The sequence below is a fragment of the Gorilla gorilla genome, chromosome 20, assembly GCF_029281585.2.
Source record: "Gorilla gorilla gorilla isolate KB3781 chromosome 20, NHGRI_mGorGor1-v2.1_pri, whole genome shotgun sequence".
NCBI classification, from domain to species: domain Eukaryota; kingdom Metazoa; phylum Chordata; class Mammalia; order Primates; family Hominidae; genus Gorilla; species Gorilla gorilla.
Window position 1 is genome coordinate 58683875 of NC_073244.2, and position 13760 is coordinate 58697634.

At 45.3% G+C, this 13760-nt stretch overlaps 1 protein-coding gene across 2 annotated transcripts in view; it reads left to right on the top strand.

The window, feature by feature from the left end:
* The window catches only part of SAE1 (SUMO1 activating enzyme subunit 1), a 78331-nt gene that overhangs the window by 25643 nt on the left and 38928 nt on the right, over positions 1 to 13760 (top strand). For both annotated transcript variants that reach the window (XM_004061043.3, XM_055369830.2), the window contains exon 6: positions 13203 to 13308. In XM_004061043.3, coding sequence (XP_004061091.2) covers positions 13203 to 13308 — 106 coding nt within the window. The remainder of the gene's footprint in view (positions 1 to 13202; positions 13309 to 13760) is intronic.

The following is a 13760-nucleotide window of genomic DNA, read 5'->3' on the forward strand; positions in this document are numbered from 1 at the left end:
GAATAGCTTGAACCCGGGAGGCGGATGTTGCAGTGAGCCGAGACGGCGACACTGCACTCCAGCCTGGCGACAGAACGAGACTCTGTCTCAAAAAAAAAAAAGTTTTCTTTGCCTGTTTTTTTCCTTTTGCCAAATAACCTTTAATAAGAAAAATCCTTCAATGTTAACTGGTGTTATCAGATTCATATTTGTTAATGTAGTTTATATTAGGGGCTCAGCCTCTATTTGGATTAGGTGCAATAATTACATTTATAGAAAGAAGTGGAGAAGGGATCAGAAGACGGTGGTTTCTGTAGCTAGTGCTGGAATCTGAGATGGGAACCATACGATGGGGAAAGCAAGATGAAGGGGCCAGAATTGGTTTCATTGAACTGAGAGGAAAGACATGACCAAGCCCATATTTACTCTTTGCTTTGTAGATTTAAATATTGAGAAAGAAAAACAGCTGGTCAGAATGTTGAGTTAAATTACGCTAACGAGGGGATTCTAAAGAGTGCAGAAACCACAAAAGAGACTGCAGAAAACCACAAAAGTGGAACTCTCAGACTCTCCAGCAAGGCGGCGTTGGAGATTTTCTTTCTCATTTTGTGTTTGTGTTGGAGTAGTTTGGTGCTGTAAGTGTGATACAGAGGAATTAAGCCCTAATTTTAGTGTCTATTCACAGAACCATAATTATCCAGAGTGAACCTTAGTGTTTTGGCCAAAACTTGGGTGCCTTTCTTTCTTTTTGAGGCCCAGTCAAGATTTATCTGAATAGCTCCATGAATTTGGTGGGGGGAGATAAATTGTTAACAAACGGAGGAGTACAAAAGCTGCTTTGTGGGTGCTGTCAGTTTATAAATCACACCCTCTTACAAGTGTGACACTTGGCCTTGGTGTGAAGGGTTTTATGGCTTAAGGGCCTTCTCTGATTGAGGCAGGTCTTTCACATTCAAATGGAGAGAGTGCCTAGCGTTGTTAGCCATTCACAGCTGGAAGTTTCCCTGGAGTCAGTTCTGATGGTGCCCACTGGGGTGGATCTGGAAACCTCTTTTGGGAACCACTTTATCTCGCTATGAAGAGAATGTAGGCAGCCCAGGCCTTTGCCTACCATTCCGGAGGGCCCTACAGGCACAGAGGTTTTTGTGCAGCCTCTTCCTACGTGGAGCTGAGCTGGAAGGTATCAAAATATTCCCCAGCTGACATTGTTAGTCAGCTGTTACACTTGAACAATGCAGGCTCAGATTCCAACCCCAAGCCCTTAAGGTTACGAGGCATTCAGTGCATTCCTGCTGACAATCCCTGGGATTCCAAACCTTGCCTTTGTGCAGCCTCACCAAGGGCCCTGCGGACCGACTGGGCTGGACTGGGTTTTGGCCATGGCTTTGTCACCTTGCGATAACATGCCTCCTTCCGTTTTGGCACAGATGGCCCTGTGATTTCAAGGTTCTCTTCCAACACCAAAGATTCCTTGATTCAGATGCTGCCCTTTTGCCTAATTGTACAGAATAACTAGTTGGGTTGTGCCCAGAGAGTGCAGGGTGGGGGTGGGGAAGCAGCTACTTCCTGTTTCCTGTGAAAGGTTTTCTGGTTAGGGTTCCCTTCCCCTCCCCCCTTTCCCTAGGTTTAACCAAAGGTTGTAAAGCCACTTTTGCTTCAAGGTACACTTTGTGCTCCTAAATTAGTAACGTTAAAAAACAAAAAGGAAAAACAGCCTGTGGTTTTCACACCCTCTAGGAAGCTGGTGGGCCTTTCTAGCACCTGTGCCATTCTGATAAATAAGGGCTTAGGAAAATGCCTAGCCCAGAAATAGGTGCTCAGTAGTTTGTTTGCTTCCTTTGGTGCTCAGGAGAAGATTTGAGACGGATTTCGTCACAATCAGGTCTCGGGCACAAGCCTCACATGGACACTGACATGCAGGAGACAGAGGAGACAGCAATGAGGTGTTGGTGAGGAAGTGCCCAAAAAGGTTTCCCAGAGGAAGAGTTGTTTGTGTTGGCATGTGAGGGACAAGCTTTCCAGGCACCAGAGCCAAGAGCAGTGCTCTGTCCGAGGAAGTAGGATAAACCGAAAGACGGACGTAGGGGCAGAGTTGCTGTGGCTGCCCTCACTGCCGCAGCCAGCTCCTTCTATGAGTTGCAGAATGCCTACTCTGTGTGCAAGGCACCGTGTTGAGTGCAGGGAATCACATCCAGTCTTGTTGTCCCCATCTATAGCTGATAAAGAAGCTACGAGAAATTAAGTGACCTGACCAAGGCCACACAGCTGTGGAAGAAGGGGCGAGAGCATAGACAGTGGGTAAGGGCATAGGCTCACCCTATGATTTACAAAGAGGGATACACCTGAAGTTGCTAGGGTAACGTGACATATTAGGAGGATGGTGGGATAAAATATGTGAACATCGGGATCATTCTGGAAAACCTTTAGGATAAAAGGCCACTGTCATGCTCCCATGTTCACGTTTCTTTATTGTGAGTTATCTGTGTTAGGTGCTGCCAGAGATGATGAGATGCCTGACAGTGGTTACTCTCTAATAGCTCTTTAAAAATTAAAGACAAAGTAGGGTTTGTTCCTGACTGTACTAGAAATACAGATTTAATTTTACCTCTGCTCCTGAAATAGGTGACTAATTTGGAGTACTATTAATACTCTTTTCATGAATTAGTTGAGAAATTCCACAGTTGAGGAGTGATTCATTCTTTTGACTCCCTCTTTCTGAGCAATTTGTTGACAGCCTTCTCATCCTCTCTTACACCTGTCATTAAAGAAACAGTCGAGTTCTTTTTCTTTCATGTGGTACCTTGGTTTCCACTGCTGGTGGCCCTTGGGTTGCTTGTCTCTGTCTCCCCGCTTCCATTTTAAGCTCCATAGGGGGAAGGCAGTCTTGTTCACTGCTAGACTCCTAGTCCAGTGTCTAGCACAGTCATATCCACGGAATATTTGTTCAGTGTACTGGTGGCTGTTAACTGCAGCATAATCCAGCAACCCTGGAGATTATTTTCTTCCTTTTTTTTTTTTTCTTTGAAGCAGGGTCTCACTACTCTGTCACCTAGGCTGAAGTGCAGTGGTTCAAACACTGCTCACTACAGCCTCCCAAGTAGCTGGAATTACAGACATCCACTACACCTGGCTAATTTTTAATTTTTAAAAATTATTATTATTTCTGAGATGGAGTCTTGCTCTGTCACCCAGGCTGGAGTGCAGTGGCACAATCTCAGCTCACTGCAGCCTCTGCCTCCTGGGTTCAAGCAATTCTCCTGCCTCAGCTTCCGGAGTAGCTGGAACTGCCAGTGTGTGCCACCACACTCAACTGGTTTTTGGATTTTTAGTAGAGATGGTATTTCTCCATATTGGCCAGGCTGGTCTCGAACTCCTGGCCTCAAGTGATCCGCCCACTTTGGCCTCCCAAAGTACTGGGATTATAGGCGTGAGCCACAGCTTCCAGCCTGATTATTTCCATTTTAAAAAAGAATAATTGAAGTAACCTTTGTTACCAATGAAATGAATTAACCTTCTAGTATATTAATTCTCACGGTTTAGGTTATTTGAACTAAGCTGAGAGAACAGAATACCAAAGAAGACAATTGACTTGCCCAGAAATATTTAGAAGTAAGTCACTCAGTTGCCTGGACTGGAACCCTCAGGCCAGAGAGGTTCAAAATCCTGCACTTTTTTTTTTTTTGAGACAGAGTCTCATTCTGTCACCCAAGCTGGAGTGCAATGGTGCGATCTCGGCTCACTGCAACCTCCGCCTCCCGGGTTTAAGCAATTCTCCTGGGTTAGCCTTCCAAGCAGCTGGAACTACAGGTGCGTGCTACCACGCCCAGCTAATTTTTTTTTTTTTTTTTGAGATGGACTCGCTCTGTCGCCCAGGCTGGAGTACAGTGGTGCGATCTCAGCTCACTGCAAGCTCCACCTCCTGGGTTCATGCCGTTCTCCTGCCTCAGCCTCCCGAGTAGCTGGGACTACAGATGCCCGCCACCATGCCTGACTAATTTTTTTGTATTTCTAGTAGAGATGGGGTTTCACCGTGTTAGCCAGGATGGTCTCGCACTCCTGACCTCGTGATCCACCCACCTCGGCCTCCCAAAGTGCTGGGATTACAGACGTGAGCCACCGCGCCCAGCCTAATTTTTGTATTTTTAGTAGAAACGGGGTTTCACCATGTTGACCAGGGTGGTCTCGATCTCCTGACCTTGTGATCCACCCGCCTCAGCCTCCCAAAGTGCTGGAATTACAGGCGTGAGCCACCACTCCTGGCCAATCCTGCTAATTATTAATATCAGAACTACTTGGTTCAAAGGAGTGGAAATAGGGCAACGAGGGGTGTAAATTTGCAGAGTGAGGTGGAATGCTGATAGCAAGTTTTCCAGGTAGGAGAGTTAGTTGGGGTGGGGGATGCCAATGTTAGCTTATCTCTGTATATATATTTAATTTTATATATTATTTATTTTTGAGATGGGATGTAACTCTGTAGCCCAGGCTGGAGTGCAGTGGCACAAACACAGCTCACTGCAGCCTTGAACTCCTGGGCAAAAGGGATCCTCCCACCCACCTCAGTCTCCAAGGTAGCTGGGACCACAGGCATGTACCACCATGCTCTGCTAATTTTTTCGTTTTTTTTTTTTTTTTTTTTTTTTTTTTGAGATCTCTTGCTGTGTTGCCCAGGCTGATCTCAAACTCCTGGCCTCAAGTGATCCTCTTGCCTTGGCCTCTCAAAGTGCTGAGATTATAGGCATGAGCCACCATACCCAGCCTATATTTTTTTTATTGTGACATTTAATGCACAAAAGAAGATATGCAGCATCAATGCAGATAATGGAACAAAACAAACACTATCCACCTTAAAAACACAAATATTTTTGGTACTTTTGTACCAATCTGTATGCTGTTTCTCTATCTTCTACTTCTTCTCCCTGTACCCTCACCAGGTAAGTAACCCCAGAGCTGCTGGTACATTTGTGTGGATTAAAAAAGACACCTGGAAGGGGCAGATACAGCCCTGCTTGGCTTCCTGTTTTATCACGTGTTTATAAATCTAAACAATGACATGGAACTTATTATACAATATTTTAGGCATAAATTAAGAATGATTTAGCTCACCATCATAGACCTACCACTCAATTTGAAGCATCAAACATTACTGGTATGGTGAGGCCCTCTGGCTGTCCCTCTAACAGAAGTTACCACCCTCCTCAGTTGGGTTTCTCATTCCTATGCATTTCTTCTTACTACTTATGTATGTATTTCCAAGCAATACATAGAATTGCTTTGCATGCTTTTTAGCTTCTTAAAAATTGGTTTTATATTGTATGCATGCTGCCACCTGCTTTTAAGGAGAAGCAACACGTTTGTGAGGCCATCTGTTTATATGTTGTTCTAGGGCTTTGCTGTCCATTTTGGTAGCCACTAGCCACAGCTGGCTGTTTAAATTAATTAAAATCAAATAAAATAAAAGATTTAGTTCCTCAGTCTCACTGGTCACATTTCAAGTGGCCAGTAAGCACATGTGGCCATTGGCATCTGTATTGCATAGCACAGATTACATTCTGTTCCATCATCACAGCTAGTTCTCTTGGACAGCCCTGCAAGGCATTTCTTTTTGGTTTTTGTTTTGTTTTTGTTTTTGTTTTTTGCTAGAGTCTTTATTGCGTAAATACATTACTATTTATATATCCATTTTTCTATTTATAAGCATTTGGGTATGCTCATAATTTGCTGTTACAAATTGTGCTGCATAAGCATTTTGTTTGTGTGTGTATAGATGATCTCCTTGGGCAATTGTGTTAATTTCTCTTGGGTATATACCTGGGAGTAAAATTAAGATAAGGGCATTTTCAGCTTTACCAGACCCCGTTAAGTTACTCTCAAGTGGTTTTATCAATTTATATTCTAGAACCAACATTATGTATCAGTAACATTTGGTAACTTCAGGCGTTTTTTTTCCATTCTGCTGAGTGTGAAAAATGTGTTTTGATTATGGTTGTCATTTGTTAGAATACTTTGTTAAAGCTTTTTAAAGATTCTTGGTCCCTCTACCCTCCCCACCCCCTACCCCAGAAATTTTGATTGGGTAGGACCTGGGGTTTATATTCATCTTTATATGCAGAATTACATTACCTGTTACTGTTAGGCCTGATTTAAGAAGTAAAATAAGGCTGGGTGCAGTGGCTCATGCCTGTAATCCCAGCACTTTGGGAAGCTAAAGTGGGCACATCACTTGAGCCCAGGAGTTTGAGACCAGCCTGGGCAATGTGGCTAAAACCCCTTCTCTACCAAAAATACAAAAATTAGCTGGGTGTGGTAGCACGTGCCAGTGGTCTCAGCTACTGGGGAAGCTGAGGCGGGAGGATTGCTTGAGCCTGGGAAGTGGAGGCAGCAGTGAGCTGAGATTGTGCCACTGTAGTACATCCTGGGTGACAGAGCAACACACTGTCTCAAAAAAGATTTTTTTTTTTAAGTAAAATAAGTTCATAATTCCAAATGTGGAAAATACAGAACAAGTTAATGAAATGTTAATCCTACTACCAAATAATAACTATAACCTTCCTTTCAGTATTTTTCTAATGTATATACAACAAAATTGGGGCACTGTTTAATACAGATAATATATATAGTTAGCTCTCCTTATTAATGGGCTTCACATTCATGGATTCAACCAACTGTGGATCAAAAATCTTTAGTGTGCTTGGAGTACATCAAAAAAAAAAAGAAAATTGAAATTATGTTAATAATAAAATATTTGGGAAAAAACATTGCGTCTATCTGTACCAAACATGTACAGACTTTTTTTTCTTGTCATTATTCCCTAAGCAATACAATATAACAACTGTTTACATAGCAATTCCATTAGGTATTATAAGTAATCTAGAGATGATTTAAAGTATATGGGAGGCCAGGCGCAGTGCCTCATGCCTGAAATCCCAGCACTTTGGGAGGCCAAGGCGGGTGGATCACTTGAGGTCAGGAGTTGGAGACCAGCCTGGCCAACATGGTGAAACCCCATCTCTAACAGAAATACAAAATTAGCTGGGCATGGTGGCGCACACCTGTAATCCCAGCTACTCAGGAGGCTGAGGCAGGAGAATTGCTTGAACTTGGGAGGCAGAGGTTGCAGTGAGCCAAGATCGCACCGTTGCACTCCAGCCTGGGCGACAGAGCAAGACTCTGTCTCAAAAATAAATAAATAAATAAAGTATATGGGAGGATGCGCGTAGAGTATATGCAAGTACCGTGCCATTTATTTATTTAGAGACAGAGTCTTGCTTTATTGCCCAGGCTGGAGCGCAGTGGCGTGATCTCCGTCTCCCAGGTTCAAGTGATCCTCTGGCCTCAGCCTTCCGAGTAGCTGGGATTACAGGCTTGTGCTACCACACCCGGCTAAGTTTTGTATTTTTAGTAGAGGGCGTTTTCACCTTGTTCGCCAGGCTGGTCTTGAACTCCTGACCTCAGGTGATCCGCCCACATCGGCCTCCCGAAGTTTTGGGATTACAGGCGTGAGCCATTGCGCCTGGCTTGTATATGTGTATATATATGTACATGGTTTTGTCTTTTGCTTTTTTCACTCAGTAAGCATTCCCCAAATCTGCTTTGGAGCACATGATTTTATTTTATTTTATTTTTTTTATTTTTTTGAGACAGAGTCTCGATCTGTCACCCAGGCTGGAGTGCAGTGGCGCAATCTCGGCTCACTGCAAGCTCTGCCTCCTGGGTTCACGCCATTCTCCTGCCTCAGCCTCCCGAGTAGCTGGGACTACAGGCACCCGCCACCACACCCGGCTAATTTTTTCTATTTTTAGTAGAGACGGGGTTTCACCGTGTTAGCTAGGATGGTCTCCATCTGCTGACCTCGTGATCCGCCCGCCTTGGCCTCCCAAAGTGCTGGGATTACAGGCATGAGCCACCACGTCTGGCCTGGAGCGCGTGATTTTAAATGTCTGTGTCATTTTTCCTCTTCTTGCCTAGCCATAATCTATTTTACCAGTCACCTATTGTATTGAGGTTATTGAGGTTATTGGAGTTTCCTACTATGCTAAATGGCTCCTGACAACAAATTTGATGGTTGATGGGCTATGTGGAGAATTCACCTTTTTTTTTTTTTTTTTTGAGACAGAGTCTTTCTCTGTCACCCAGGCGGGAGTGCAGTGGCATGATCTCAGCTCACTGCAACCTCTGCCTCCCAGGTTCAAGCGATTCTCCTGCCTCAGCCTCCTGAGTAGATGGAACTACAGGCACCTGCCACCACGCCCAGCTAATTTTATTTTTGTATTTTTAGTAGAGACGGGGTTTCACCGTGTTAGCCAGGATGGTCTCGATCTCCTGACCTCGTGATCCGCCCGCCTCGGCTTCCCAAAGTGCTGGGATTACAGGCATGAGCCACCGTGCCCGGCTAATTTTTGTATTTTTAGTAGAGACGAGTTTCACCATATTGGCCAGGCTGGTCTCGAACTCCTGACCTTGTGATTCACTCGCCTTGGCCTCCTAAAGTGCTGGGATTACAGGCATGAGCCAAGTTTTTTTTTTTTTTTTTTTTTTTTTTTGAGACGGAGTCTTGCTCTGTTGCTCAGGCTGGAGTACAGTGGTTTGATTGTGATCTCGGCTCACTGCAACCTCAGCCTCCTGGGTTCAAGCGATTCTCCTGTCTCAGCCTCCCAAGTAGCTGGGATTACAGGCACATGCCACCATGTCCGGCTAATTTTTATATTTTTAGTGGAGACGGGGTTTCACCATGTTGGCCAGGCTGGTCTCGAACTCCTGACCTCAGGTGGTCTACCCATCTTGGCCTCCCAAAGTGCTGGGATTATAGGTGTGAGCCACCGCACCCGGCCTTGTTATTAGTCTTAACTAGATTGTTGATTGAAGTCCTTAAGCCCAGAAATGTATGTGAAGGATGGTGGAAAAGAGTGGCTCAGGCATTCTAGGCAGAGGTATTCTTGAGCTGAGGAAGTGGAGGAGAGGAAGTATGTAAGTTACCTGTTTTCAGGTGTTCATTCCAGTGGATAGTGGATGCCACTCCCTGGCACACACTGTGGGTGCCTCACCTGAAAGACTCCTGATTCCCTGAAGGCATTGTCGGGTGTATTTTTTCTTTATAAGCGTAATGCCAGTGGAGTGGGTAAGACAGGTACCACCTTTTGCATCTGCTGCTACAGATTAGGCAGCTTGGTTAAGTTTTGTTTTGTTTTTAATTGTTATGAGTTAGTTTGAACCAAAAGGATTGTTAAGTGGAGTGTAAGAAACACTGAATAACGACTGTTATCTGAGAGGAGTAATAAAGACCAGGGCCACTGGGCAATCCCAGAGGCATTAGGAATTTGTGGCCTTTCCCTTTAGAGCATTGTCATTATGTGTGTCTGCATCTCTGCATTCCAACTTTCACATTTTCAGTTCCCAGGAGAGAGAATCTGATTGGCCTGGTTGGGGCCCTGTGCCCACTTCTGGCTGTCACCTGTGGCTTTCTTCCCTCAGTTGTAGACCACACTCTGGGTACCTGGGACCCCTGAAATCTCCTGCCCAGACAACCCCAAGCTTCTCAGGATTTTTTGTGGGCTGCTTCCCTGTTCTGCCTGTGCAGCGCAGGCCTTGTCACAATGTCTGAATGCTTAGGCCAGAGACGTGGGGGTTTGCTGAGAAATGATGAGCTGGGTAGCTACACTCAAGTGCAGAGCCACCAGTATTGTGGGACAGAGCCAGGCATGGGAAGAGAATTGGGCACGGATGGGGGCCAGCTTTCCCGATGTGCCTTAATCTGGCACAGAACTCCTAAGGAGTGTGAAAATTTCAAATTTGATCCAGGCCTTCCAGGTGGTTATGAAGAAGGCGTGTTTGTCAAGACAGGATAATACAATATACTTCATTTAATAGCTTGTTAGTGTGATTTATAACTAAATATGTAGACATGATATATGGGTCTTCATTCATACTCTTGCCCCAGGCCCTGAAAGTGTTAGCTAACAGGCAAGACCTGCCTGGGACTGAGATTATAAAACACAACCCCCACCCCCAACTCCGTTTCATCATATAGTAGCCTAACATATTAGTTGGTTCGTTGCTTATAGTCAGGCAAACAACAAAGACTCCGAATTGAGCTCTTGGTAATTTTTGAAACCTGCCTGGTAATACTGTGTTTCCTCATTCTGATGGCATTCCCAGACCATATTGCAAATGACTTGATGTGTATTTTCAGACTTGTTGAGAAGGGCCTGGTGGTCTATATAGCAGGCATTAAATGTCACCAGGCCGACTTCATGACTTATCTTTTGAGGTCAAACAGACCCATTGACCAAAAGATTTAAGGGCAGTGAAAACATCTGGTATACTATCTTTAACAATGGATTTAACTCCTAAAGGAAAGCCACCTAAACATGACTGTTTTTTTTTTTTTGAGACGGCGTCTCACCTTGTTGCCCAGGCTGGAGTGTAGTGGTGTGACCTTGGCTCGCTGCAACCTCCACCTCCTGGGTCCAAGTGATTCTGCTGCCTCAGCTTCCTGAGCAGCTGGGATTACAGGTGCCTGCCACCACACCCGGCTAATTTTTTTGTATTTTTAGTAGAGACAGGGCTTCACCGTGTTGGCCAGTCTGGTCTCGTATTCCTGACCTCTAATGATCCACCCGCCTTGGCCTCCCAAAATGCTAGGATTACAGGTGTGAGCCACCGCACCCGGCCTGATAATTTTTTTTTTTTTTTTTTTTTTTTTTTGAGAGTCTCGCTCTGTCCCCCAGGCTGGGGTGTAGTGGCACGATGGGTTCACGCCATTCTCCTGCCTCAGCCTCCCGAGTAGCTGGGACTGAGGTGCCTGCCACCACGCCTGGCTAATTTTTTTGTATTTTTAGTAGAGACGGAGTTTCGCCATGTTAGCCAGGATGGTCTCGATCTCCTGACCTTGTGATCTGCCCACCTCGGCCTCCCAAAGTGCTGGGATTACAGGTGTGAGCCACTGCGCCCAGCCAACAATTTGAACTTTTATCTGTCAAATCTATATGCATCCTTAGCAAGCTTTGTAAACTGCCTGGTAACTGATAGATCTTGGTTCACTTAGCTTCCCAAATTATGCTGTTATCATCTTGTCTCTCTGTTCTTTAAATATCTGGTTGGGAGGGTATGGAGAGAGAGGGAGGAAGAAAGACACCTCTGTAAGTTTGAAATTATTTGCATCCCCCCCCACCGCCCACCACCAACCTTTTTAAAATATAGAGACACAGAGTCTATACCACGCCTGGCCTAAAATAATTTTTTTTAGAGACGGGATCTAACAGTGTTCCCCCAGCTTGGCTATCTTAAACTTCTTAAGGGTAGCTAGTTCTAAGAACTGCTTTTTTCTGGCTAGGCACAGTGGCTCACGCCTATAATCCCAACACTTTGGGAGACCGAGGCAGGCAGATCACCTAAGGTCAGGAGTTTGAGAATAGCCTGGGCAATATAGTGAAATCCTGTCTCTACTAAAAATACAAAAATTAGCTGGGCGTGGTGGCATGCATCTGTAATCCCAGCTACTGGGGGGGCTGAGGCACGAGAATTACTTGAACCCAGGAGGCGGAGGTTGCAGCGAGCTGAGATCATGCACTGCACTCCAGCCTGGGTGACGGAGGGGGAGACTGTCTGGAAAAAAAAAATGTTTAAAACAAAAAACTGGTTTTTTGTATGTGTGTTTATATGCGAACCATTTGTGAAAGTGGTCCCAGCATGATGCCACATGTGTCATTTCCAAATATTTCAGTCTGTATTTTTTTCTCTCTCTCTGTTTTTTCTGTCACCCAGGCTGGAGTGCAGTGGTACGATCTGGCTCACTGCAGCCTCGACCTCCTGTGCTAAAACAGTTCTCTTGCCTCAGTCTCCTGTGAAGCTGGGACCACAGGTGCATGCCACTGCACCCAGCTAACTTGTAGAGATTGGGGTCTCACTTTGTTGCCCAGGCTGGTCTTTGACTCCTGGACTCAGGTGATCATGCCACTTTGGCCTGCCAGAGTGCTGAGATTACAAAAGTGAGCCACCACACTCAGCCGTAAATGTGTTGTTGTTGTTTTTGAGACAGAGTTTCGCTCTTGTTGCTGAGGCTGGAGTGCAGTGGCGCGATCTCGGCTCACTGCAACCTCCCCCTCCTAGGTTCAAGCGATTCTCCTGCCTCAGCCTCCCAGGTAGTTGGGATTACAGGTGCCTGCTACCACATCCAACTAATTTTTGTATTTTTAATAGAGACGGGGTTTCACTATGTTGGTCAGGCTGGTCTTGAACTCCTGACCTCAGGCGATCCACCTGCCTCGGCCTCCCAAAGTGCTAGGATCACAGGCGTGAGCCACTGTGCCTGGACTTGTAAATGGTATATCAAAGTAAAATATATGTCATTGCATTTATCAAGATAATTTGATTGAGCTTTGTAGGTCCTAGCCATCCTTCTGCCTATTACTGGGCTTTTTGCAAATGCTGTTCCTGTTTCCACAACCTGGAGCTTTGTCCCATCCCTTTTATTGTTTCTCTTGCTGTTATTTATTATTGTCATCCATCATCATTATACCATTCCTCTGCCAAGAAACATTTAATTTTTGTTTTTGTTTACTATTACAAAAACGTTTTATAGAATATTGTTAGACTTACATTCTTGCCCCTCATTGTGGAAGTATTCCTGTAGTATGAATACAGCCAGAGGTTTTTTAGTTTTGTTTTGGTTTTTTTGAGGAGTCTCACTCCTTCATCCAGGCTGGAGTGCAGTGACGCGATCTTGGCTCGCTGCAAACTCCACCTCCTGGGTTCAAGCGATTCTCCTGCCTCAGCCTCCCAAGTATCTGGGACTACAGGTGGCCGCCAGCATGCCTAGCTAATTTTTGTATATTTGTAGAGACGGGGGTTTCACCATGTTGGCCAGGCTGGTCTCGAACTCCTGACCTCATGTGATCCACCTGCCTCGGTCTCCAAAGTGTTGGGATTACAGGTGTGACCCACCGCGCCTGGCCCAGTGAGAGTTAAAGGGCCAGAGTGGAAGCAGGTCTTTGAAAGCTTGGCTCTGTCTTCCTTCAGTGCAGGGAGTTTGTGTTGTCCATCCCCAGCCTCTACGGAAGCACACAGTGAGTGTTCAATAAGCATTTCTTGGATCAAATGGCCCCTGCTTCTTTTAATGGTCAGTAAACTTTAAATAATGAGATTTTTCTGCAATAGAGAAGAGCAACTGCCTTGTGATTGGAAGCCAGCATATGTTATTCCTAAGCAGTTCTGCCTTTTTTCCACAGAAGGTGGTCTTCTGCCCTGTTAAAGAAGCCCTGGAGGTGGACTGGAGCAGTGAGAAAGCAAAGGCTGCTCTGAAGCGCACGACCTCCGACTACTTTCTCCTTCAAGGTGAGGTCTCAAAGCACAACTTACCCTGGAAGAGCTTTTGGCTCTGATTTCTGCAAATGTGGTTGCAAGGTCCAGATGGTTTTGTGATGTTTGCCCTGGGTGGCATTTTTCATTGGCTAGTTCTCAGTGATCACTTGAGAAAGAGGTGATCACTTGAAGGGGGTGAGGTCTACCATTGAGCTCTGGGTTCTAATGACTTCTGCTTTTTTTACTTGTTGAAATGACCTCCCTGTCAAGTTGACCCTATGGTAATAGTGTTACAGGTCACAGATTGAGAAACCTCTTTTTTTTTCTTTTTTCTTTTTTTGAGACAGAGTCTTGCTCTGTCACCCAGACTGGAGTGCAGTGGGGTGCAATCTTGGCTCACTGCAACCTCCACCTCCTGGGTTGAAGCGATTCTGGTGTCTCAGTGTCCCCAGTAGCTGGGATGACAGGCATGCGCCACTGCGCCC